Source organism: Heptranchias perlo, chromosome 7, assembly GCF_035084215.1.
Source record: "Heptranchias perlo isolate sHepPer1 chromosome 7, sHepPer1.hap1, whole genome shotgun sequence".
In the NCBI taxonomy this organism is placed as follows: domain Eukaryota; kingdom Metazoa; phylum Chordata; class Chondrichthyes; order Hexanchiformes; family Hexanchidae; genus Heptranchias; species Heptranchias perlo.
In genome coordinates, this window is record NC_090331.1 from 64,543,968 (window position 1) to 64,570,304 (window position 26,337).

The window sequence follows — 26,337 nt, forward strand, 5'->3', positions numbered from 1 at the left end:
TAAATGTCCTGCCCTTCAAGAGGTTAAAATGGGCAATACATACTTCATGAATGGTAAAATAGCTAAGGATGAAGCTGAAATAGATCAAGGATCCAGTAGACTTGACACTCAATATGCTCAACCACTGCAGAGCAGCAAGCCAACAAAGCAAATAGAATACTGAACGACATAGTTAAAACAAGTCAGGAAATCATGCTTAACTTGTATATTACTTTGGTTAGACTATGCCACTTTGGTCACAAGGGAGATATTCAAGTACCAAAAGAAAAGAAAGACTTGCATTTATATAGTGCCTTGAAGTACTTTTGAAGTGTAGTTACTGTTGTAATGTAGGCAATGCAACAGCCAATTTGCACAGCAAGGTCCCACAACAGCAATGTGGTAATGACCAGATAATCTGTTTTAACGATGTTGGTTGAACGATAAATATTGGCCAAAATATTGGGAGAACTCCCCTGCTCTTCTTTGAAATAGTGCCATGGGATCTTTTATGTCCACCTGAGGGGGAAGACGGGACCTCGGTTTAACATCTCATCTGAAAGACAGCACCTCCAACAATGCAGCACTCTCTCAGTGCTTCATTGAAGTGTCAGCTTAGATTTTGGCTCAAGTCTCTGGAGTGGGACTTGAACGGACACCCTTCTGACTCGGAGGCAAGAGTGAGTCACGGCTGACACTGGAGGAGTTCAGAGAAGAATAATGAAACTGAACCCTCGTTAAAGTTACGAGGAAAGAATGAAGCAACTTGGACTTTTCAACCTCGGAAGGAGGTGACCATCATAGTAACAAAGGTAAACCTTGAAAATGACGTTAGACTAAATTGCAAGAGAAGAACATGGGGAAATACGTTCAAACCAGTGAAAGGCAAATTTCGGACTGATGTTAGGAAGTTCTTCACATGTGGAATAGATTTCTGGAGGGGGAAGCCCTGGAATTATTTAACAATTGGATGCTGCAATGAATGTAGAGTCTTCATGTATGAATGAACTAAGATGGGCTCAATGGCCTAATTCATTCCTGTTTATTTTGAGACACATATGCAGGCTATTCCTTCCAGAGTGCACCTGTATGTACAATCACTAGAAATTTTTGATGACAGAAGTAGTGGTCATTCGTAGCATGTCAGGACTTGCTGTCTGTAAGCTTCACCTCTTCCATTTGGAATATGGGTATGTAATTTTGGGCCACCTATTGGGCCTAAAAGCTATGGAAAATGTGCAGTGTAGATTCACTAAGATATAACTAGAGATGAGCAATTAAAGTTGTTAAGAAACTTGAGAAGTTGGGACTTTTTTCACTAAAGCTAAGATGGTTAAAGGGTCACGTGATTGAGGCCGTCCAGATTGTGAGAGGTATAAGATAAATAGTGGTAGATTGTTGCCACTGGTTGGTGAGTGGTAGTGCAAGAGCGTATGTTTAAGTTAATCAAAAATTAAAGGAGGTAAGAAAAAATCTTTACTCAGAAGATGGTTAGAATGTGAAATTCTCTACCACAAGTTTTGTTAGACCATTGGTTCTTCTAAAAGGGAATTTGATAGTTTCATGAAGATAGGATATTAAAGGCTATGGGAAGCTGGAGAATTTGATTAGATGGGTCTGTAGAGAAAAACATTGGTGCAGAATTGCCTGGCCTGTTTTCATGCTGCAATATTCTATGATGCATCAGTGAAAGTAACTGAACTTTTATTCTGTATACAAACGTGAAAAATAAGGTAAAGCACAAACTCCAACAAAAAAAAGTAGATTGTTTTAATATATTTGTGTTAATGCCAATCTTTTATTTATAATTATGCCCAGTGTTCAAGAAAGAATGTTAATGTACACATGTAGCAACTTCTACACTATTCAAGTTTGGGGTAGGTTTTGATAAAAGTCCTCAATTTAAATATTAAAAAATGTAGATAATTCCTGAATTCCCTAGATTCTGGAACGGTCCCTGTGGATTGGAAGCAAATGTAACCCTGCTATTCAAGAAGAGCCATGATGTGGAGATGCCGGTGATGGACTGGGGTGGACAAATGTAAGGAATCTTACAACAGCAGGTTATAGTCCAACAATTTTATTTTAAAATCACAAGCTTTTGGAGATTATCCCCTTCGTCAGGTGAGTGAATGAATAAGAGGTTCTCAAATCGCATATAAGCCTAATATAAGATATGCGATTTGAGAACCTCTTATTCATTCACTCACCTGACGAAGGGGATAATCTCCGAAAGCTTGTGATTTTAAAATAAAATTGTTGGACTATAACCTGCTGTTGTAAGATTCCTTACATTCAAGAAGAGAGGGAGAGAGAAAACAAGGATCTATAAACCAGTTAGCCTTACATCAGTAGTAGGAAAAATGCTGGAATCTATTATTGAGGACGTAGTAACGGGGCACTTAGAAAATTGTAATATGATTAGGCCGAGTCAACAAGGTTTTATGAAAGGGAAATCGTATTTTACAAATCTATTAGAATTTTTTGAGTGTAACTAGCAGAATAGATAAAGGGGAACCAGTGAATGTAGTATATTTTGGATTTTCAAAAGGCATTCGATAAGGTGCCATACAAGGGGTTGTTACACAAAATTGGGGGTAATACATTAGCATGGATTGAGGATTGGTTAATGGACAGAAAACAGAGTAGGAATAAACCGGCCATTTTCGGGTTGGGATGTTGTAAATTGTGGGGTGCCGCAAGGATTAGTGCTTGGGCCTCAGCTGTTTACAATCTATAGCAATTACTTAGATGAGGGGACCGAGTATAATGTATCCAAGTTTGCTGACTATACAAAGCTATGTGAGAAAGTAAGCAGTGAGGAGGATGCAAAGGGATATAGACAGGCTAAGTGAGTGGCGAGAAGATGGCAGATGGAGTATAATGTGGGGAAATGTGAAATTATCCACTTTGGTAGGAAGAATAGAAAAGCAGACTTTTTAAAAAGGAGAGACTAAGAAATGTTGGTAGTCAGAGAGATTTGGGTGTCCTTGTACGTGGAATGCACTGCTTGGGTGGGTGGTGGAGGCACACTCAATCATTGCTTTCAAAAGGGAACTGGATAAGTACTTGAAAGGAAAAAATTTGCAGGGCTACGGGGATATGGCAGGGGAGTGGGACTAGCTGGATTGCTCTTGCATAGAGCTGGCACGGACTCTATGGGCTGAATGGCCTCCTTCTGTGCTGTAACCTTTCTATGATTCTAATCACAAAGTTAACCTGAAGGTACAGCAAGCAATTAGGAAGGAAATGGTATGATAACCTTTATTGCAAGGGGGCTGGAGGTCTTGCTACAATTATATAGGGCTCTGGTGAGTCCACACCTGGGGTACTGTTCACAGTTTTGATCTCCTTACCTAAGAGGGGGTGTAACGAAGGTTCACTAGATTGATTCCTGTGAGGAGAGATTGTGTAGAATGGGCCTATTTTCTCTGGAGTTTAGAAGAATGAGGTGATCTCATTGAAATGTATAAAATTCTTTAGAGGGCTTGACAGGGTAGATGCTGAGAGGCTGTTTCCCCGGGCTGGAGAGTAGAAGTAGGGGTCATAGTCTCAAGGTAAAGGGTCGGCCATTTAGGACCGAGATGAGGAAAAATTTCTTCACTCGGGGTTGTGAATCTTTGGAATTCTCTACCCCTACTGTGGATGCCGAGTCGTTGAGTATATTCAAGACTGAGATCGATAGATTTTTGGACACTAAGGGAATCAAAGGATATTGGGATAGGGTGGGAAAGTGGAGCTGAAGTAGAAGATCAAGTCATGATCTTATTAAATGGTGGAGCAGGCTCAAGGGACCATATGGCCTACTCCTACTCCTATTTCTTATGTTCTTATATGGCCTACTGCTGTTCCTATTCCTTGTGTTCTTAGCCTAAATTCATTTGCCTCACGACGCAAATATTAATTTTAGAAAAATAATTCCGTCCAACAGCACCTCAAGGCTGAACTCCCACTGAGTCAAAACTCCAAACTCTTTTGGTACCTCTCATTCTAGAGGAAAAGACTGCCAATCAAAACAGCTAATCACCCCTTTTGTAACTAATTAGTTTATTACCACCTAAACCAGCTGCTAAGGCACCAAATAAGCCAGTTCAAATGGCTCCTGATATTTAGCTAAGGTGAAGTAAATTAAAATTTAAAATCAAAATACAGTAATATATATAATTATTACAATAATGAAGGCATGAGCTTTGTCCTTCATGGTGAGAGGGGTATTGGGGCTATTGATACTGTAGGCTTAATGAGTCTGAGAATTGTTAACTGTGCATACTTATGTAAAGCAATTGGGCAAAATGTTTCTTTCTCGCAGGGTTGTATGAATTCTGAATTGATAATGCAAGGTATGTTTTGTTAATTGCAAACAAGTTAGAAATTGCCGAGAAATTAATTAAAGGAGATAGTTCACATTTTTGAAGAACTACTGCAATGCTAAATCCAGCATATTTTCTCGGGTATATAAATCAGATATTTACTCAAGTCAAATGTTTATTTTCCTTTCTTCCTGCTGTGCAATTTGTGATTTTGCTTTGCTCTTTCTCTCTCCTCTTTCTGGTTCTTTAGCTTACTCGTTCGTTTTCTTTTGTGCTTGCTCAGTTGCAAAAAAAAAAGGGCTCTGGCAGGAAAGAATCACCCCACCGCTGGCCTGATATCAAAGCCCTGCAATGTGTAATTTTTACAGCCCTAGTTAAATGAAAAACTTCAAATTTTTTTTGGGATGGTTATTCAAATCCTTCCCCCACCTACGAGTAAAGATTTGATTTTGTCTTTTTGTTGTATAGGGGTATGACTCAGACTACTGAGTGAATACTTTTTCCAGTGGACTGATTTCTTTCATCTAAATCCTGCTGATGTAGCACACCAGTACAATTATATTTGATAAAATGGAAGTTTATTGTATTCACCACACTAAACCATAACCAAAGTCCTATTGGTCACACATGAGCAACGGATAATCTCAGATGACTGCACCAGTAGCAGCACAAAAGTACAGCGTTTTTACTTGATTAGAGTGGCATTTATGGTAGTGGAAAAAATCCTAGCCCAAGAATGCAGCATAATGGGTGCGAGTGGTGTGATCTTAAAAGGGGAGGATTCTAGCTCCATCATTCATAGGGACAATAAATAGTTAATAAACGGATCAATGCCGTTTGACTTTCCAGACTGATTAACTCCTCTCTTTTCAGTATTAAGCAGATTGGAATGCTAGGTGCCAAACTAAATTAGTCATGATTTCTGCGTTTTTGTCTTTGTGATATCTTTGCAATTCTAACTCCATGATTTAAATATTTATCTTTCAAAATAATTGTGCTCTGAATGAACATAGAAATCCAAACTAACTCTAACTGGAATTATTTTTGGACCTGTATTTTCTACTTACTTTTCTTCAATGATTGGAGGGAGTTGGGAGGTTCAACGTTGGTGGAGGTGAGTCACCTTGTACAAAGTTTCATTGAATATTGAAACACTATATAAATGGACTCCATTTAAATTGAGCATAAAGGTGCAAATTATAAAAGAGAATGTCTTAAATTACAATTCCCGATGGTGTGTATCATTTACCGAAGTACATGAAAAATTTAACAGACTAGTTGATATCCTGGTCAGTGGCTGGGGACAGGATTGGAGCAGGGTGTTTGATAGGGTTGGGTTGGATGTGAGCACGGTGCGTACATGGGAGGGTAAAACTTGTTCTGTTTTTTAAAAAAAATTTAGTTCAATGCAGATGCGTGAAGTGTTCCTATTTCAATGACCTTGTAAATTTGGACTTGTGAAATCTGTTCCCTGTTTCATTTATTCACGCAGTATTGATTTTGTTGTTGCAATTTCCTATGCTATTAAATAACAAAATATGTGGAAGAGAACATCTGAAACTTCCCCAATTATCTTTTTTACAGCTATAAAGTTGAAGGGAAGAACTTTTGAGAGCAAAACCAATTATATGAAAGCTGATCTGAACAGATTATGAATTATTCATAATATGTGCTGGAGCAGAGATGGGTGGGATTTATGTATCAATATCGAACTTTGTCAAGTGGGCAAATATGCTTGAACTAAAGTTGAAACGGTGGCAACTAACAATATGGACATTCTGAATGCATCGGTAATTCGTATATTGTATGTTTAGTATTTGCATATGGCAATGGTATTATGATATCCATAATTTTCATTGAGAATTTAGTCCCATGGTGTGAAATTACTTTAAATGTAGTAAGCAGATTACTGCAAGTGAGGTCATTGTTAGGCCTTTGGACTTTTTTTTCCATTGCAGAGAGGATACAGCCACCAGATCATAGGGAACAGTAGTTTGTTTTAGAATGGAGAGAGAGAGAGAGAGAGAGAGGAGATATGATTCTATGTGGGAAACTGGGAGAAAAACTCTAATAATTATTGAAGAAAAAGAATGAGCTTGTATTTATATAGCACCTTTTACGACCTCAAGCCATTTAGAAGTGAAATGAGGAAGCATTTTTTTCACACAAAGGGTAGTGGATATCTGGAACTCACATTCCTCCAAGGCTGTGAATACCGGCTCAATTGAAATTTTCAAGACTGCAATTGAGATATTTTTGTTGGGCAAGGATATCAAGGGATATGGAGCAAAGGTGGGTAAATGGAATTGAGGTACAGTTCAGCTGTGATCTAATTGAATGGCGGAACAAGGTTGAGGGGCGGAATGCCCTACTCCTGTAGTGGGTCCTGAACCTATGACCTTCTAACTCAGAGTATTACTTTGGTTGCTATTAATAGGATTGTTTTGGCAGCTTAAGTTGGAAAGGCTTGAACACATTGCTACTTGAGTCACTCTAAAATGATACAAACTGGTGTGAAGTTTTACAACATGCCAGATGTACAAGTGCAAAAATATTGCTGCTTCAGGGCTGAACACAATTATGGCTATAGAGCATTACTAAATTTATGTGTTAGTGACACCAGCTTTGTGAGGTATTTTTGTACTTCCAGATCATAAGGTATCAAGACCCCAATGAAACACCACCAGTTCAAATTTATTTTTGACATGAATTGTAACTTTGTATTAACCTAGTTGATCTCTTGTGGCTTTGCTTAAAGGGAGTCGAGACCAAGTGTAGTCTTCAGATGAAGTGGGGGATAATTGTAAAAGGGAGGGCAGACGTGATTCAATCCCCATTTTAGTCATATATTCTGTCATTATTTTTATATAATACTTTGATTTCTAATTAAATAGCAGAACGTGTGCAATTTGGAAAGCAGAGAAGTTGAGTTGGTTGGAGCATAGGAATTTTTTTTCAAGTAAAGGCAGAGAAACTGGGAGATGCAAATAGCGCCATTACTAGCGGGATGTTGTAATTACAGATTGATCAAGTTTATATGAGCAGTTTCCTTATAACTATGGACATAGGAATTTATTAGGTGCAATTGACATTAAGAGTATGCAGAAGCATGATTTTTAATAGGATTTTTCAAATTGCTCAATTAGTTTACAATACAGAAGGAAGCCATTCTGCACATCATGTTTATTCTAGCTCTTTGCTAGAGCAATCCAAAACTAATCCCATTGCCGTGCTGCCTCCCCCATAGACCCCTATATGTTCTACTTCAAATGTTGATCTACTCTTTTCTTAAAAGAAACAATGATCTCTGCCTGTGGCAAAACATTCATTAACAGCTGTCTACGTGAGATTTCTCCTAACCCTTCTCACTCTGTTAGTGTCTCCTTGCAACTGATTCTCCAGACAAAATAGTCTTTCCCTATTCATCCTATCAGATTCCTTCCTAACTTTAAAAACCTCTATTAAATCTCTTCTGCTCAAGTGAAAATAGTTTCAGCGTCTTCAGTCTCTCACCATAACTATAGCTTCTTACCCCTGATATCCACCTGGACAATCTAAAGCTGTATAGTTTGCAATCTAAAGCTTTTCTCTATTAACTTCAACATTAAACATTAAGAGCATAACTAGAGCATGTCAGAAGAGTGGCAACATGATGTTTGGACTTGATTCTAAGGATCAAAGCTAAGTTGTGTTAAGTTATACTTAAAGGTGGATAAATGTTAAAGATTTAATTTTGTGTAAGCTTTTTTTGCAGTGTCTCAAAGTATTGTATTTTTTTTCTAGGAAAAGACAAAAAGCTGGTCTTCTGCCCAGTCTGGAAGATCTACTTTTTTACACAATTGCTGAAGGGCAGGAGAGGATTCCAATTCATAAGTTCATCACTGTAAGTTGTACTGGCGATTGAAATAACATTTGGTCAATCAAACTGTTAAATATGACATAAAATCATAGGTGTAGAATGGTGACCTCACTGTAAAGAGCTAATTAAAAGTGAAGCTTATTAACCAATCAATGAATCCCTCCTCTCAAAAGAAAATAGTACTTGGGGATGGGGAAAGTAGAATTCTTACTCCTCTTTCTCCCCCTCTACCTCTCTTAAATAATAGGATGAAAAAAAAACATTTCTGCTTTGAGATGTTCAGTTTTCAATGAAAATTCAACCTTTTGCAGTCTTGCTCCCAAGCCCTCAAAAAATCCTGCTGGAACAATTAGCTGAGATCCTGGCTTTTGTCTGACTTTTGATTTTTGGTGACTTGTTCAACCCCAAATTGAGCTTCAGACTCAATATTCTTTTCATTATTGAGATCACCTACTTCCACCTCTGTAACATCACCGCCTTCACCCCTACTTCAGCCCTTTGCTGCGGAAATCCTCATTCATGCCTTTGTCACCTTTTAGACTTGACTATTGCGATGCTTTCCTGCTCCTCTTCCCATCCCATACTCTGTAAACTTCTCATCATCCAAAACACTGCTGTATCCTATCCCACACAAAGGCCTGCTCATCCATCAGTCGTTGACCTACATTGGCTCAAATTTAAAATTCTCATCTTGTTTAAACCCCTTCATGGTTTTGTCCCTGAATATCTCTTTAATCTCCTCCAACCCTACAACCCCCCCTCTAAACTCTCCATTCTTCTGACTCTGACCTCTTGTGCTTCCCCACACCTTTCACCCCAACGCCTCGAGGCGCCTAGGCCCCACGTTCTGGAATTCCCTCCTTAAACCTCCGCCTCTCCATCTACCTCTTGTCACCGGTGTTGATACGTGCACTTCCAGATGGTTGTGTTGAACAGTAATCAGGAGTAGGAATCTTAGTTTCCCATGGGCCCCCTATCCCCCTTCTTCGAAAAGTAGGCAGTGCTCCGACCAACAGTATCAGTCCCACCTCCAATCTATCTGTGTTTGGCTAACTCGGTGCCCGCTGAAGATTAACCGTGGGACCTTACTGGACTATATGACCTAACTACCTAATCTCTAAATCAGCGGAGGTAATTGCCTTTTTAAAGTGGGGTTTTTGTATCAGCTTTGTGTTTTGCATGTGAAAATAAGAATGATTTGGGAAGTTTACTGTGCATATCTTCAGTACTGTACTGAAGTGTCAGCCTGGATTTTGTGTCTAAGTCACTGGAGTGGGACTTGAACCCAAAACCTTCTGACTCCGATGAGAGTGCTACCAGTGAGCCACAGCTGACACCATCTTTAAAAGAGCACCTCCTCCTGCACCAGTTTAATTTTCTTTTTCTCATCTCACCGCCCTCCCCTGGACTCCTTCATTTTCACATTGACTTCCAAGTACGATTACTATTGTGCTAAAATATTGATAGTTTTGTGCTATAAACCCATGCCCACTAGAAATGGTATGAAACTGCCCAAATGTATTTCATGTAGGGCAGAAAGGAGTAGACTTCTCACCAGTCTGCACTGGTTTTGAACCTACATTTCAAGAGAAAAGACAGTATGCTAACTTGATGTACGATCTGGACTTCCCATACCTGATTTTAGTAAAAGTTGGGTGTGTACAAAAACAAAAATGTATTTTAATACTACCTTTTTTTTCTTTTCAAACAGGTTCTGAAATCTACAGGACTACGCACATCTGATCCTCGGCTGAAGGAATGCATGGACGTGCTTAGAACAAATGTGCAGTCAGCTTCCGATGGAGTTATGCTGGACAAAGAACTTTTCAAAAAGTAAAGCATTTGTAACCTCTGTTTTATTTCCCTAATCTGAAAAGCCAGTTGGTGCTTCACTTATTATGGTGTTTTGTTTGGGCCACACTTTACTTATAATTTAATAGACTTAAAAATAGTGTTTGTTGGGAAGGAGTGGTTTTGAAGAGGAATGAGGGAGGGAGACCATTGATCTCCCAAATTACGCAGAGAATCTTTGAATGGTACGGTAATGTTCGAGCGGACAAAATGTTGAAAATATTGGGTTCGTTCCATTCTTAGTCTGTGGAATCTATATAACTATAATTTAGAGTGGAGTTATAAACCTTCTATATTAAGACAAATATTTGTACTATTGACATGGATTCTCATTAAACACGTTCAGTGACATCTCAAAATGTATATGGAAGCTTAATTTTTGGCATTACTTTATCAGTAATTTCAGGCCATTCATAAGTTTTTTTTTAAATTTCAGGTGTGTTGGAAGCAATATTGTACTGCTCACTCAAGCTTTTAGGAGGAAGTTCGTCATTCCAGATTTTGAAATATTTGCATCCCATATAGATGGTCTTTATGAGAGTGCCAAAAAATTGTCGGGAGGAAAAGTAAAGTATACTTTAAAATTGAAATTAATTTTTCTAATGCAATATGAAATGGTTACTAAACTGCTAAATGTAAGTTGAGGGATGTATTTACCTAATAAGAGCTGGGTAATTTTTGTTTGCATCTTGCTGTCGGTAATTTTTTTCCCTAATCTCTGATTTTATGTACAGTTAAATCGTTCAAGTATTGTATATTGCCACCTAGTTTACATTATAGGAGACACTGAAGATAATACTGTATCTCTGTACAGTGCAATGTTGTCATTGACTTAAAACACTATAAATTATAAAACTGGGCATAGTGAGGGGAAAAGATGCAAGCAAGGCTGTTGTGCAGATTCACTTCCCTCAAATGCATTTTTTTTCTTTTCAAAAGGTTGCTGATTATATTCCACAGCTGGCTAAATTTAGCCCAGATTTGTGGGGTGTGTCTTTATGCACAGTGGATGGACAAAGGTAAGAAACACACATAACTTAATTAAAAAATGTCTTTTTAGCAGAGCCTGGGAAATGCATGCTATACATATACTGACTGTTGGATACATTTTGTTCACAATCAGATTTTTTACTTTAATGCAAACAGGAATGGCATTAAATTACCAAGATTTATTTGTGAGCATTTTAATTGTGATTTTAAAAATCAGCTGAATTTTAAGTGCCTTTCTGCAGTGAATAGTTATTTTATTTATTTATTTGCAGATCTTTGCAGCTATCCACATATCACTTGACTCAAATAACTGACTTGAATTTTTAAAAATTAATTTGTTTCTACTAACTTTTTAAAAAACCTCTCCCTATTAACTGAACTGAGTTCTAAATGAGAAAATATTTGCTTACTATTAAGAACATAGGAATGGGAGTAGGCCATTCAGCCCCTCTTGTCTGTTCTGCTATTCATTAGATCACAGCTGATCTGTACCTTAACTCCATTTACCTGCCTTGGTTCCAGTACCCTTAATACCCATACCTAACAAAAATCTATCAATCTCCGTTTTGAAGTTTTAGTTTCTCTATCTATCCTATCACATCCTTTAATCATAAACCCCTCAATTAGATCACCCTGTAATCATCTATATTCAAGGAAAACCAGCCTAGTCTATTCAACCTGTCCTCATAATTTAACCCTTTTAGCCCTAGTATCATTCTGTTGAATCTGCAATGCACCCCCTCCAAGGCCAGTATATCCTTCTTGAGGTGCGGTGCCCAGAACTGAATGCAGACTCCAGATGCGGTTTAACCAGAGCTTTATACGTTGTAGCATAACTTCCACCCCTTTGCATTCCAACCCCCTTGAGATAAAGGCTGACTTTCCATTAACCTTTTTAATTATTCTTTGTACTTGTCCTCTAGTTTTTAGTGATTCCTGTACATGGACCCCTCAATCTCTCTGCTTCTCCACAGTGCCTAGCTTTTCACCATTTAGAAAATTATCTATCTATCTATCTATCTTAGGTCCAAAATGAATGACCTCACTTCCCTACACTGAACTCCATCTGCCACAGTTTTGCCCACTCACTTAATTTATCAATGTCCCATTGCAATTTTCTGTTCCCATCTACACTACTTACTGTGCCTCCTAACTTAGTTATATATGGTTCTCTGTTCATCTAAGTCATTAAACATAGTGAAAAGCTGAGGCCCCAGTACAGATCCCTGGGGGACACCACTAGTCACATCCTGCCATTTGGAGTACATACCCATTATCTCTACTCTCCTTCCTAACCAATTTCCTACCAATGTCAGATAGGTTGCCTCCAATTCTGTGTTTTCATTTTTGTTAACAGTCTCTTATGTGGAACCTTATGTAATGCCTTCTGGAAGTCCATATAAATAACATCTCATATAGATGCTCCCTTATTTATCAAGCTAGTGACCTCTTCAAAAAAATTCAACTAGGTTAGTTAGACATGACATATCCTTTACAAACCCATGCTGGCACTCTCTGATCAGTTCATATTTATGCAAGTGCTGAGTCACTCTCCCTAATGACAGATTCTAATAGCTTCTCCACAACAGAAGTTAGACTAATAGGTCTAGAATTTCCTGGTTTCTCTCCCATCCTTCTTAAATAATGGAGTGACATTGACAATTTTCCAATCCAAGGGGACAATTCCTGAATCAAGAAAGTTTTGGAAGATCATGACTAAAGCATTTGCAATTTCATCACCTACTTCTTTTAATACCTTGGGGTGGAAACCATCAGGTCCTGGAGATTTGTTAATCTTCAGTCTCATTATTTTCTCCATTACCTTTTTTTATAAACTTAGTTTTGGGAGTTTTTAAATTGACAGCATTTATTTTAAACCAATCTGTGCACCTATTGAATGATTTATTCAGACATTCAGTCATACTTTATTTGCAGATACCCTTTTCCTCATTTGCAGAATAATTACTTAATCTGCTTCTCGCTCAAACCAGCAAGATGACCACCAAAGATGAAAAGTATTCATACATGTTTGGTACCTCACTGATCCTATAATAATATTTGCAGTTGATGGATTTTACATCCCAACCTGAGATAAATAGTTTTTTTTGACATTACTAGGCTTCCATGTGATGCAGTCACTTGTTTTTGCTTCTCTGAAAAGATGGCTACTAAATTTGGACTGCATGTTTAACTACTCTTATCTCCCAAAGCTTGAGTTTGAAGTAATGAACTTTTGTGCTCATCTGCTCTGTCAGAGTATCTGTAAACTATGGGCATTCAAATAAGCCCCTTATTTCTTTCATTGGTGACATGATTGTTCCCTGCACTTCTCTTGGGTTCCACCTGAAAAGCTGTCATCATGTTTTATGTGAATGAGATACTGCCACTTTATTTCCCTCTAGCCATCCATTTCATCCTTCAGGTCTTCTTAGTTTTTTATATATATATTTCACTATTATACACATACACACACTAAAAGGATAGGCTATCAGTTCAGAAATGGAATGCTGCAACCCATAAATATTTCTCTACATGTCGTTGGCAGTCACTTTGTTACTTCCAATGTGACTTGTTCTGCTTCAGTGTATTTCATTTGAACATACTTCACCTTGTTTGAATGTTCTGTTAGAGAACAGAGTTCAGACCCATCAACAGTCTCCATGCTGAAGCAGTTGCTTTTGCCCCTCCCCATTTGTGCTCAAGACTGAGAGATTTGGGAGTGGGACAGTTCAGCATCAGCCGTTTCTAAGCCAATTATGGCCAGCCGTTGAATGAAAATTCTTCTGCTCTGCCTCAACAATACGCTTAACTGCGTGAGCACCACCTACTACACCAGCAGCCATCCTGGTCACCTGTAAATGAGATTGGCGTTTGATCTCAAATTAGGGTCAGTTTTATGTTGTAGACCCCGGACATGGATTGAGACTGTCCAAACTCTCTTCACATAGACCCTTACAGACAGAAGAGAGGAAGAATCTTCTTGAAAAAGATTTTCTTTACGTGGTAGGTAAAGTGAAATTGTTAATATGCTTATAAAGAATGTATTTGCATCTAGCACTTAGAAAATCTTTGCTCATGAGAGTTAACTTGCCAACAGTTATTTCAAGCAGGGAAAGACTGGTTTATAGCCTTTAAATTTGAACATTTCTATCTTCATATCAGCTTCCTGGAACAGAAAGCGATTTCAAGTACTGGGGGCTACTTTTTTTGCCTTGTCCTTTCTCGGGATTAATTCACTGTGTCCTAATTGAGAGTGCGCCGCTCACACTATTTGTGTAAGGGCTTGAGATTCAGAGGCATTTGTATTTGCTTGCTTTCTTCCTCAAACTTTCCTTTTTTTCTCTCTCCTCTCCCCCACCCCTTCCAAAAATTTCAACTTAATTTCAAGATGCTTGAGAATCGGGAGGGAAAGGGCTAGCAGAATAGAACATGTTGGCCATAAATTTTCAAACTTGTTCACCTGAGAAACATATCTATTCACTCCAAGTAAATCAGACCACCTTTTCCAGAAGCAAGAGGTGTTTTGCTGCTTAATATAGTCAATCTGGCCATTGAATGGGACAGACTGAGCCACCTGGGACTACTTCCTAAAATCATCAATACTATTAGTTACATAACTCAAATGGAAAAGATTTTTTTCCTGTTCCAGAATAATTGACCAGATCCATTAACTTGAAGTGGCTTAATGCCAAAGTCCCATATTTTTAATACAATAGGAGATGCTTAAAATCAGCTCCATCAAAGTATATAGTTATTTTCCAGTTTCTAGAACTTGGGAATTAAATTGATACCATCCCCTAATATCCTGATTTATGAACAACATCTGGGACATGAAACCTTGTTCTTAATTTGAGACTTAAATTTTGCAATTTCACAAGCTGGTCTCTGAGCTCACAATCACCTTTGACTTGAACCTGCTTTCTTGAAACACAGCCCTACTTTTCTTTTATTGATCTATATAAGACATTGCAGTGTGGTGCCAAGTGCTTCATATTGATATAAGAAATGGGTTGTTCTTTGTTCCACCCAAAATAGTGTCAAGATTCCTTTCTTTCATCAATCGAAGAGTCTCATTTCGATTGCATAGATGTAACCGAACAACTGGTGCCCAAGAACTACTTGAACTGAATTATCTGATCCCCTTTACAACACTGGAGGTCATTCTATGATGGTTGCTACTATCTGGACCAGCTTCAAATAACTGGAGCTGCAGAGTATCTGCAAAGTGGTCACTTGGAGTTGCAGATACACCCATCAGTCCTTTGGATTTGTGCTGGTTCTGCATGTCCTAATCTTTTAAATTTCCCTTGCTGCTCTTCCATTAAATACTGCATGAAAAAAAATTACAGAACTAGTAAAACACCTAGGAACTTTGACTCTATAAAATAAATATAAGACCAAACTTGCTAAAATGCCTACTCTCTTTACAGTTAGTCTCTGACTTTCTACCTATCTTTTCCAGACTGCCTTGTCCATGGATTACTAGCTTTCACTGCAGAACAGTTGACTACCTAGTGTGTTTGCATTGTGAAGCTTATTGATTTCAAATATTTTCCAGATTTCTCTTTCCTATTTTGTTGTCTTGCATCCAGTTATTATTGGATTTGTAAAGCTGTTTTATCAAAGCACTGTAATTGTTCCCAAGGATGGCCAGTGGTCAGTAGATTTCATGCTATATTAAGTATATGAATAAAGCAGTTATGACTACACACAAATGACCCTGACATAAGTAGAAAGCAAAAAAAACTGCAGGTGCTGGAAATCAAACAAAAACAGAAAATGCTGGAACAACTCAGCGGGTCAGGCAGCATCTCTGGAGAGAACTGATAAATTTAGCCTATCGTCTAGCTTGTCAGAACTGGGCTTTCTCCTGAAGGTACTGACCCATGCTGGAGTGTAATTCTATGGCTGCCGGCAGTTCTCCGATACATCACTCAAGTTAACATTCTTCATATGTGAGCCCATGCAGTGAGTACCAGCATTATTCAACACTGGAGGTGGGGGGGCATTATAACCAAGTCTGACCTTGTTCACACCAAGTGTACTTTCCAGCAGGCTGATTCTCTCCTCATCTCCCCTAGCCCAATGGCACTACGATCACTTAGTGTTCCTAATGCCACCCTATTCCAGATTGGCTAGTTCAGCATAGAATGGGGATTGATCCTGGGATCTTCATGGCTCACTACTACACTAGGGGATGCACTTACCTGTTAAGCCAATGGGGTGCTAATCGTTCTTAATATTTGCTAATGTTCATTTCTTTTAAAAAGGTTATTTGGAAGATTATTGAATTTAAAAATAATGTGACTTCACAATGGAATAATTACTAAATTTGATTGTGGGTAGGGGTGGAAGGGAAAGAGACCGAATTTAACAGGCTACAGATATTTGTGTACTTTTCTGAACATCTAAATGGCCACAATGTTTTGCTGCACCCAAAATAGGAATCCATCTGCCCTATACAAACTCTTGATGTGTAAAATTGTACATGTGAGTATGCTTGTGGATCTCCTCAACAATCTCCAATATGTAAACGGCAATCAGATGGTGCTTACTAAGTAATAGCTTCCACTATGTCCAATTTTTTTCTTTGCATTCATACTTGCATGAATAATATAGAACAAAATGAAGGGTTGTCTTAAAATAAACAGTTATTTAATTTGGAAATGAGTGAGCAACACAGACTAGTTGTCATCCCTTTGTACATAGCTGAGGTTATGTGTCTTTACTAAAGCATCTATTGGTCAATTACCTTATTTGATTGTATTGTATGATGCTTTGCTTTTTATGACTTTGTTTATAGAACCTTTTTATTCTCAAAATGCTGTGAACGTTTTCTACAGATTCTCCATATTGGCTAGAGTGACGACTGCTACAGGACTTGCCACATTGAGCATTTTAAAGCAAACTTCTTGATTGGTGTGCCATTGGATAATTTTCAATCTAAAATAGATTTATGTTGCTGAGGAGCCTGTTTCATATATTTGTGAATTACACTGCTAGAAATTTAGCCAGGTCCAGCAAATAAGTATAGTTTAAAATTATTCATTTTGGATTTTCATGCTGAAGTCTAAGTTACAAATATATATTTTGGTATGTGGGGGGAAAATACTTTGTATTGAAAGTACCCCTAGCCTCTTAAAAAGTGAGGAAAAATAATTTAAAATATCTTCTCTCCCAAAAGGCAATTACAATTTATGGTGCCCATTTAGGAGCAGTGTGTGGAGACATGCCATCCTAGGTCTCTGATCCAGGAAAGACCCATTTTGTTGAGGTATTTGGTCTGTCTTCTGCAATTATAGTGAGCTGGGATTGACTCCCTTCCTGTTGTTAATGCTTGCTTAAAGTATGTCAGTAGTTGGAATCTGAGGCCTGGTTGATTGTTATTTTGGGATTGGTAATTGCAGTATGGGTGCAAGCCCTGCTTGCTTGTAGTGTTAGATGGACCCTTCTATATTTAACTCAAGCATGTCTTTCTTGGTCAAGAGACTGAAATGGCAGGCCTTCACCATGCTGCTATTTGATGAGAATAAATGGAAATATCTTCTCCTTAGAGTCATTAGTTTGAAAGTATCTTCCCTTCTACACCACCCCTGGGCCTAAAGTAGTGATATCCTTTGTAATGTAGTTTAGAATAAAATTGTCTTAGAATTTACCTTGAATCACAACCATTAGGCTTCAGATTAGTATGATTACCAGGGTACCTTTTTAAAAATAGAACATAAATTTCATTTGGAACCCTGTTGGTTTTTAGACCTCACCAAGCAAGATTTAAATATGAATTATTTCAGAAATGTGTATTCATTAATTCAATACCAGAAGTGCTGAAAGAGTGGGAAAACTTAACTTGCAGTTGAATAAAAATGTATACAATTTAAGATTCAAATAGAGACTTTTTGCTTCCTAATTGGGGGGAGAAATACTCTGTAATTGACTTAAATGTACCCAAGCTGTTGGTCTTCCATTAGGAATTTGAAGAATTGAATGCATGTCTGAGACAGGCATTCCATTAGGTCTGAAAATCTACTTTCTGTACAAATACTGTAATATAATGGAAGTATTTTTCTGATGAAGTCAACCTTGATGAGAATTAGATTTGTTAAAAATCCAGGAATTGTTCTTTAATCTCGCACTTCCTAAATTGATTTTGTTTCATCAAGTTGTTTCCTTTTTGGAAAGAATTATAGAACAAAGTCTATATTTGGGAACAGAGATTGCAGTTTGGAAAATGTTGTCTTGTGTGTTCAGATTTTCAAAGCTAAATCTTTTTGTAAGGTTCAAGATATTTAAAATCTGGCCAAAATTGTTTTTGGGGGGGTTGTGAAGTTAGGAAAATATCAGTTAAACATTAACACCTTCATCCTGCACTCTGCCAACATAAAAGGTTATTTTAAATGTGGTTTCCTGAAGGAGGGAATTGCATAATAGAAAGATTGGTGTTTGAAATTTATTTTGCATTTTTTAATGAATGCTTAAATTTAGTCTTCATTGAACCACAAAAAAGCTTAAGATGCTAGTTTTGCATTTGAATTTAAATTAAGCCAAAGTGTGGCTAAAGCAGGCAAAATCATACTTCATGAAAAACCTAGAATGTTCTAGTGAATATTACGATAAAATAGTTAACTTATTTCTGGGTATACTATGTTAGACAGTAAGGTTCTATTTAATTTAGCTGTACATTGTCAACAATTTTAGTTGAATTGAGTATTCCTATTATTTACAGCTTTTGAGTGCTATAGATGCGTGCCTTTCTCAAGGATAGGTTTATTTTTAAAAGGTTGTGAACTGTTGCCGTAGATAGCTTTTTTAAAAAAAAAATCCTCAACCATGTGGTTTTTTTTTTCGTTGACATTGGTTTGACTGGTTTGGTGGCCTGGTTTTCCTCTGGCATTGGTTACTAAGGAACAAGTACTTGGCCTGGACCAAATACAAACCTGCAATAGACAAGTTGCTTTATCTGGTGACTAAGTGTATTAATTGAATAGTTGAACTGTACAGACTGGAAGATCCCAGGTTCATTTCCTGGTCTGCACTAAATTCTTGAAAGTGGCCAGAGGACAGTAGGGACACTGCAGTTGGCCTCAGTACACCAGGATAAGGGAGGGGAAAACCAGCCAGGGTTCCCACTCTTGATAACCCAATGGCTCATGTTGAATGTATGCATGTGGGGACCTCAAGTGAGAGCAGAATCTGGCTTGTCTGTAACTCCTCTTGCTTAAATAGCCTGCCTTACATATGAGTAATGGCCACTTGGTGAGTTACCGGAGGGTGACACTTGCCTGTGGAACAGTACTTCAGCAAGGAATTGGTGCCTTTTGGAAGGAAGGGTGGAAAATTGGGGAAAAAGGTTATTTTTACACTTTGAGACTTCTATTCTTTTACCTGTTTTTAAGTCGTCTTTATTTTTTATAGTCTTTCACCTCGGTGGAAATGAACTTCAGCCAGGAGAGCAAGTGGGTGGAACTGCATATTCCTTCACAACTTCAATGTGCCAGTCTTCTGTAAATGGCCAAAAAGGAGGTGTGTGTATACACAGACCAATTCCCAATGTTTGTTTTTGCCTTGATGGGAAATCTTAGCAGGGACCACCTGAGAACTGACACAGCTCATTTGGCATTGTTAAAATTAAAGATGCAGGATCAGTAGCTGGCAAGTCACTGGTCTGCAGCAAAAACATTGGGCTGTCAACAGGAATTTGAAACTTGCTTCCCATTTACACATCAGTGTGTGGCAGAAGTAATTTTTGAAAACCTTGCACAAACTGGTTCCTGCATGTGACTACAATGCAGTGAGCATGAGCAGTTTAAACTTAATATCTCCTGTGCTGTGCAACATCTGAAATGATCTGGAATTTCCACTTGTCGGTTTGCTCAGGTGTATGGCTGATTTCTGTTCATTATTCATCTCCACTTTCACTGTCCACTGCCCTAGTCACACTGTAAACCTTGAGTCAGTGTGAAGCTATCTTTTGCACCATAGTGATGCAAGGCACAGAGTATAACTCTGACAATCTTTCTTCATTGTGTAGTTTGGCATTGCTCAAGATTATCTGGATAAAGGCTGTCCTGTCCTGCACCACAAGTGCTATGCATTGGCTACAGTACAACTATCCTGTGAGCTCTTTTCAGTTGCCAGAAGTGGTCACTGGGTGTCTGAGGCTGATGCACAGTGGTCTGTGCATGTATGAATATGTATATACAGAGTGCTGTTTTTCTCCAAGCTAACACAATAGTTATGGCTTCCAGTCCGCCTTGCTGTTAAATACAGCTGCTACTGCACCAATTGGTGCCGTATAACAGGAGCCTGACGTGTTTATCACTGTCTGGATGTACAGCTGTCCATTGGACGAGCTGCATTGTCATGGGTCTATTACCAAACTTTGAGTCAGATTAGGGGGTGATGCAACAGAGCCTCAAACTTGTTACTGTAGAGCTGCAACATAAGAGGCATTACTTTTCTACTGTTGCTAGTAAGATTTGATGAAATTTTTATTTTGCATTAATATTTGGACCCATTGAAGAGGAAAAGCACATTTTTAATTTGTTTGTTTTCATAAAAAATTACATTGAGATCTGCACCGCAAACATTTTAGTTTTAGCAGAATCTTTTATAATGTGACTAATATTTTAAATTTGAAAATCTACTATAAGCCCATGATATTTAAAAAAAGCATCCTATCTATAGAGGCACCATTTTTTGCTAAACTTAATTGGGTACATTTTCCTCTTTTGTGCTTAGAGATAAATAATTATATAGAGAAAAATTGGGCAGAGTGTATCACATGCCCACAATAGAATGTGTGATATTCTTGTCCATTTAAATTAATGGACAGGCTCTATAACTGGCATGTGATCCTCCTGCCTGATTTTGCTTTTGCTTTGCCCATGTGATTATGTATGCCATAGCACAAAATAAGAAAATCTACCCCATTGGTGTTCACGTTTCTGGATTGTCAATGTCTCTTAAATGTTCACTTTTAGTTGATTGATTTATATACCGACTGATTTGTGCACATCACTTAAACATACCAGAACCGTACCATCTGGAATGCGTACATACATTGCTTTCCTTTAAAGTTGACACATCTTCAAAGAACACAATTTACATGAGCAAGCTATAAATAGAAGCAGGACTTTAAAAGCAGCAAAATCTGCGTATCAGTAATGAACATACGGCACACATAGCACATCAGACTGTTAACATGAAATGCAGCATGGAGCAAACACTTACTCTGATGCCCGTCAAGCAATGTTAAAATCTCACCAAGGAATTACTATGGAGTGGTTAAGTTTCTTTGTTCCTGGTAATACATCCTGTTCCGCTGCATAAAACATCTATTTGTCACCTTTTGTGTCATTGAGGACTCTTGATTGTTGCTGATATATAAATTGTAACTATTGCAGGAATTGTAACTATAAACTGTATTGCAGGAATCTAATTGAATAAATCTCATTGATATGAGTGTATATCTTCAGTACAAAATGGCATTCCAAGTTGTCCTTGTATGTAATCCAGTTGACTTTAAATCTGTGCACATTTGCTCAATGTATTTTTTAATGTGGTGGGTTGCTACATTACTGGGCAAATGTGTTCTCTTACAATGTTATATCAAAAATGACGTGTTCCTTTGCATTGATTGACATTTCAGAACAGATTACAGTATAGTGAGGCCTTTTATAACTGCTTCTGGCATAGATTCACCTATGTTTAAAGGCCATTGATTTACAGTTTTCATGGGAAAAGTGGGTAGAATTTTGAAATTTGGTCTCATATCAGTAAAAGTCTCAATTCTATGAATTACAAATGCAATATGACTTATTCAGCAATAACTCGCACCTTTTTAAGTTTCAAAATGTTCTAAGGTGCTTTGGGGCTAAGAGGATCTGAACAAGTAGAGAAGAAAGCATGATTGAAGCGTGGGGTGTTGAGGGTTTGAAGGAGAGAGAAAGCAACGTAGAGGGATTTAGGAAGAGAATTTGAATCCCGGAGCTTGGTGGCTGAAGGTTCTGCCGTTGATAGAGTGGGGATTACACAATAGAGCAGAAGGTATGCTGGGATGCAGGGTTAAAGGGGATTGGATAGGGAAGAGCGAGACCATACGGGGATTTTAAAATAACCAGGCTTTTGTAGATGATATACTGGAGGGTGGGGTGAGGTGCTAATTGATGCAGGATAGAGTAAGAATGATAGATTTATGGACTAGCAGAGCTTTGTAGGGTGGCTGGGAAAGTGTTGGATAAACCAAACCAGGGGGTGACAAATGCACTGATGAAGTTTGGCAGCACAAGTAGGGAGATGTGACGTTGAAAAGATGGAAGTAGACTACTGGATGCAAGGTTTCAAGCTCAGGGCGAACCAGGACACCATGGCTGCACAATGCTGGGCTCAGCCCAAGTAAGCATCCAGGAAGGGGGATGAAATTTGTGTATGTGGCATCTGGTTTCTGGTGGGAGCTGAGCAGGGTGGCCTGAGTTTTGCCAATGTTGAGCTGGAGAAAATATTGGCTCATCCATGACGTCGTCAGACAGGCAGTTGACAAACAGCAATGGTCAAGGGGTCAGGGATGATAGCATGATAAAATTGGATGTCATTGGTATATATGTCAGCATAACCCAGTGGCCCTAATTAAATGGAATCATGGATTATGACTAACTTGAGTCACCATGTTTGCATGGAGCTTGCATATAATACAATATTATGCATAATTTAAGTGTAAATTACTGTAAAAATTGTAATTTAGATACCTACTACAGATTTGGAGAGCATTAAATGATTTGATATTGTTTTAATGTGAGCTGTTCACAACACCTTTATATTAGATTAAAAAACTGGTCTACAATATAATTTTTTATACATATAGTGAACAGTTAAGCATTCAGTATTTTAGTAATTGGAAATGCTTCTTTATCATGGTTATATTCCTACTGTTTTGTAGTATTGAACTGTGTTTTAATTATATAAAACTTTCTTATTCTAGGCACTCGGTTGGAGATACCAAAGTTCCCTTTTGTTTTCAGTCCTGTGTGAAACCATTAAAATATGCAGTTTCCGTCAATGACCTTGGGACAGAGTATGTTCACAAATATGTTGGTAAAGAACCCAGTGGATTACGATTCAACAAACTCTTCTTAAATGAAGAAGGTAGAATTTATAATTTAAATGCAAAGCTTACATTTTCTGATTTACTTTTACTTTTAACAATCTCTTAATTTGACTTCCTGCCGCTAGCAGCTCTGACATTTTTTTTAACTGATTTAAGCCTGTAGCAATAAACTGGACATTATTCTTGCAAATCTCAGCTGTATTCGCTGTACCTGTACTGTTGTGACTGACAGTAGCAGGACAGGTAGATAAGGTAGTTAAAAATGCATACGGGATGCTTTCCTCTATTAGCCGAGGCATAGAATATAAGAGCAGGGAGGTTATGCTAGAACTGTATAAAACATTGGTTAGGCCACAGCTTGAGTACAGCGTACAGTTCTGGTCACCACATTACAGGAAAGATGTGATTGCACTAGAAAGGGTACAGAGGAGATTTACGAGGATGTTGCCAGGGCTGGAGAATTTTAGCTATGAGAAAAGATTGGATAGGCTGGGGTTGTTTTCTTTGGAACAGAGGAGGCTGAGGGGAGATTTAATTGAGGTATATATAAAATTATGATGGGACTAGATAAAGTGGATAGGGAGGACCTATTTCCCTTAGCAGAGGGGTCAGTGATCAGGGGGCATAGATTTAAAGTAATTTGTAGAAGGATTAGAGGGGAGCTGAGAAGAATTTTTTCCCCCAGAGGGTGGTGGGGGGTCTGGAACTCACTGCCTGAAAGGGTGGTAGTGGCAGAAACCCTCAACTCATTCAAAAGGTACTTGAAAGGGTACTTGAAGTGCTGTAACCTACAGGGCTACGGACCAAGTGCTGGAAAGTGGGATTGAGCTGGATAGCTCTTTTTCAGCTGGCACAGACATGATGGGCCGAATGGCCTCCTTCTGTGCCGTGGCTTTCTATGATTCTATGACATTTTAATGTATTGCACATTTTTACCGTTTCTTAAATTACAGACCTGAATTTTTCTAGAGATTATTAAATCTGTTAATGTCATTAACATTTCTAGGTATCTAAAACTATAGTCTGGTGCAATTGTAGATTATAAATAGGAATGCATTAAGTAGTCACATTTGAATTATAACCTCTTTTGAATCTGAGCATTTTGTAAGAAAAAGTAATTCCAGCTTCAGCATAAACTTTGAGTAAACAGCAATTTGTAAGTTACTGACTACCAGTCAGCAGCTAGCTTTTCTGTCTTAGTCATGTATTCCCAGTGGAAGTTTTGTATGCAGTGACGTATGAAAGTTATGTAGGCTTTTCAAAGGTTGTTGCCATGGTATTTCTCATGAAAATTTGATAACCAGTTCTCTTGTGAATACTACAGGCATAGAAAAATAAACCATATACATAAAGAAATTATGTGCTTTTTTGACAACTACTGCTTGTTGACTGCAGATATCTAATGAAACCTGTTTCTCATCAAATAAAAATTAAGAATCTGTAGTGTTTGGTATTTTGTTGTAGATGTGATATTTTGTAGCATTTCATTCTCACTCATTTTCCTCTTTTTCTTCCCTTTCCTTCACCCCATCATTGGTGGCAGAGTCTTCGACCATCACACTCTTACCCTCTTGAATTCATTCCTGAAACCTTTGCCCCTCTGCATTTTTTTCTTCTAAAAAAACAACTTGTCAAACAAGCTCTTGTCTGACTCTCCTACTATGGCTCGGCTTTTATTCCTTTTTATTTATTGCAATATTTAAAATTCTTGCTTCCCCCTTCTATAACGCACTTTTGGACATTCTCGACACAAAAGGCACTATATGAATGCAAGTTGTTGAATGGTGGGAATAGCATGTGGGCAGTTCTAAGACATCAGACTTGTGGAAAAATGGGGAGCCAAAGTTGGAGTGTTCCGAGCAGGATCACAGCATGTGTGATTAGGACAGTACTATGGCACAGCATAACAGAAAAGGGTTGAAACATTTCAAACAATGAGGATAATTTGTTGGTTCCTTAAGCATTTGGGGGATGATGGTGAGTGGGTTGCTAGGGTTTGATACTGCTCAGGGAGCATTGAGTCACTAGGAGGGCAAAGAGTGATACTGTAGTGACAGTGATGAACTAATGTAGAAATGGCAACAGGAGGAATAAATTAAACAGCAGTGGGAGGACAGAATAATAAAGCAAGTAAAAATTTATTTACTAGAAGCAATACTGAGGAAAAAACATTCAAAGTACTAATTACAAAAACACTTATTCTAAAACTACTCCAATTAAATAAAATGCTGGTAAACATGGAGGCAGCCAAACAAAGGGGGATGAACAATGTCGTGTGTATTTTTTTTTAAAAGAGTAAAAGTATATAAGTTAAACGGGTTCACAATTCCTTCGGCAGGAGTGAATTATTTAAGTAAAATCCAGGGCAAACTGACATAAGAACATAAGAACATAAATAGGAGCAGGAGTAGGCCAATCGGCCCCTCGAGCCTGCTCCGCCATTCAATAAGATCATGGCTGATCTGATCCTAACCTCAAATCTAAATTCATGTCCAATTTCCTGCCCGCTCCCCGTAACCCCTAATTCCCTTTACTTCTAGGAAACTGTCGATTTCTGTTTTAAATTTATTTAATGATGTAGCTTCCAGAGCTTCCTGGGGCAGCAAATTCCACAGACCTACCACCCTCTGAGTGAAGAAGTTTCTCCTCATCTCAGTTTTGAAAGAGCAGCCCCTTATTCTAAGATTATGCCCCCTAGTTCTAGTTTCACCCATCCTTGGGAACATCTTTACCGCATCCACCCGATCAAGCCCCTTCACAATCTTATATGTTTCAATAAGATCGCCTCTCATTCTTCTGAACTCCAATGAGTAGAGTCCCAATCTACTCAACCTCTCCTCCTACGTCCGCCCCCTCATCCCCGGGATTAACCGAGTGAACCTTCTTTGTACTGCCTCGAGAGCAAGTATGTCTTTTCTTAAGTATGGAGACCAAAACTGTATGCAGTATTCCAGGTGCGGTCTCACCAATACCTTATATAACTGCAGCAATACCTCCCTGTTTTTATATTCTATCCCCCTAGCAATAAAAGCCAACATTCCGTTGGTCTTCTTGATCACCTGCATACTAACTTTTTGATTTTCTTGCACTAGGACCCCCAGATCCCTTTGAACTGCAGTACTTTCCAGTTTCTCGCCATTAAGATAATAACTTGCTCTCTGATTTTTCCTGCCAAAGTGCATAACCTCACATTTTCCAATATTGTATTGCATCTGCCAAATCTCCATCCACTCACCCAGCCTGTC

At 38.2% G+C, this 26,337-nt stretch overlaps 1 protein-coding gene across 3 annotated transcripts in view; it reads left to right on the top strand.

Annotated features, from left to right (window-relative positions):
* The window catches only part of LOC137323800 (glutaminase kidney isoform, mitochondrial-like), a 91,740-nt gene that overhangs the window by 6,486 nt on the left and 58,917 nt on the right, over nt 1-26,337 (top strand). For all 3 annotated transcript variants that reach the window (XM_067987747.1, XM_067987749.1, XM_067987748.1), the window contains exons 2-6: nt 8,073-8,172; nt 9,860-9,981; nt 10,436-10,565; nt 10,939-11,018; nt 22,967-23,130. In XM_067987747.1, coding sequence (XP_067843848.1) covers nt 8,073-8,172; nt 9,860-9,981; nt 10,436-10,565; nt 10,939-11,018; nt 22,967-23,130 — 596 coding nt within the window. The remainder of the gene's footprint in view (nt 1-8,072; nt 8,173-9,859; nt 9,982-10,435; nt 10,566-10,938; nt 11,019-22,966; nt 23,131-26,337) is intronic.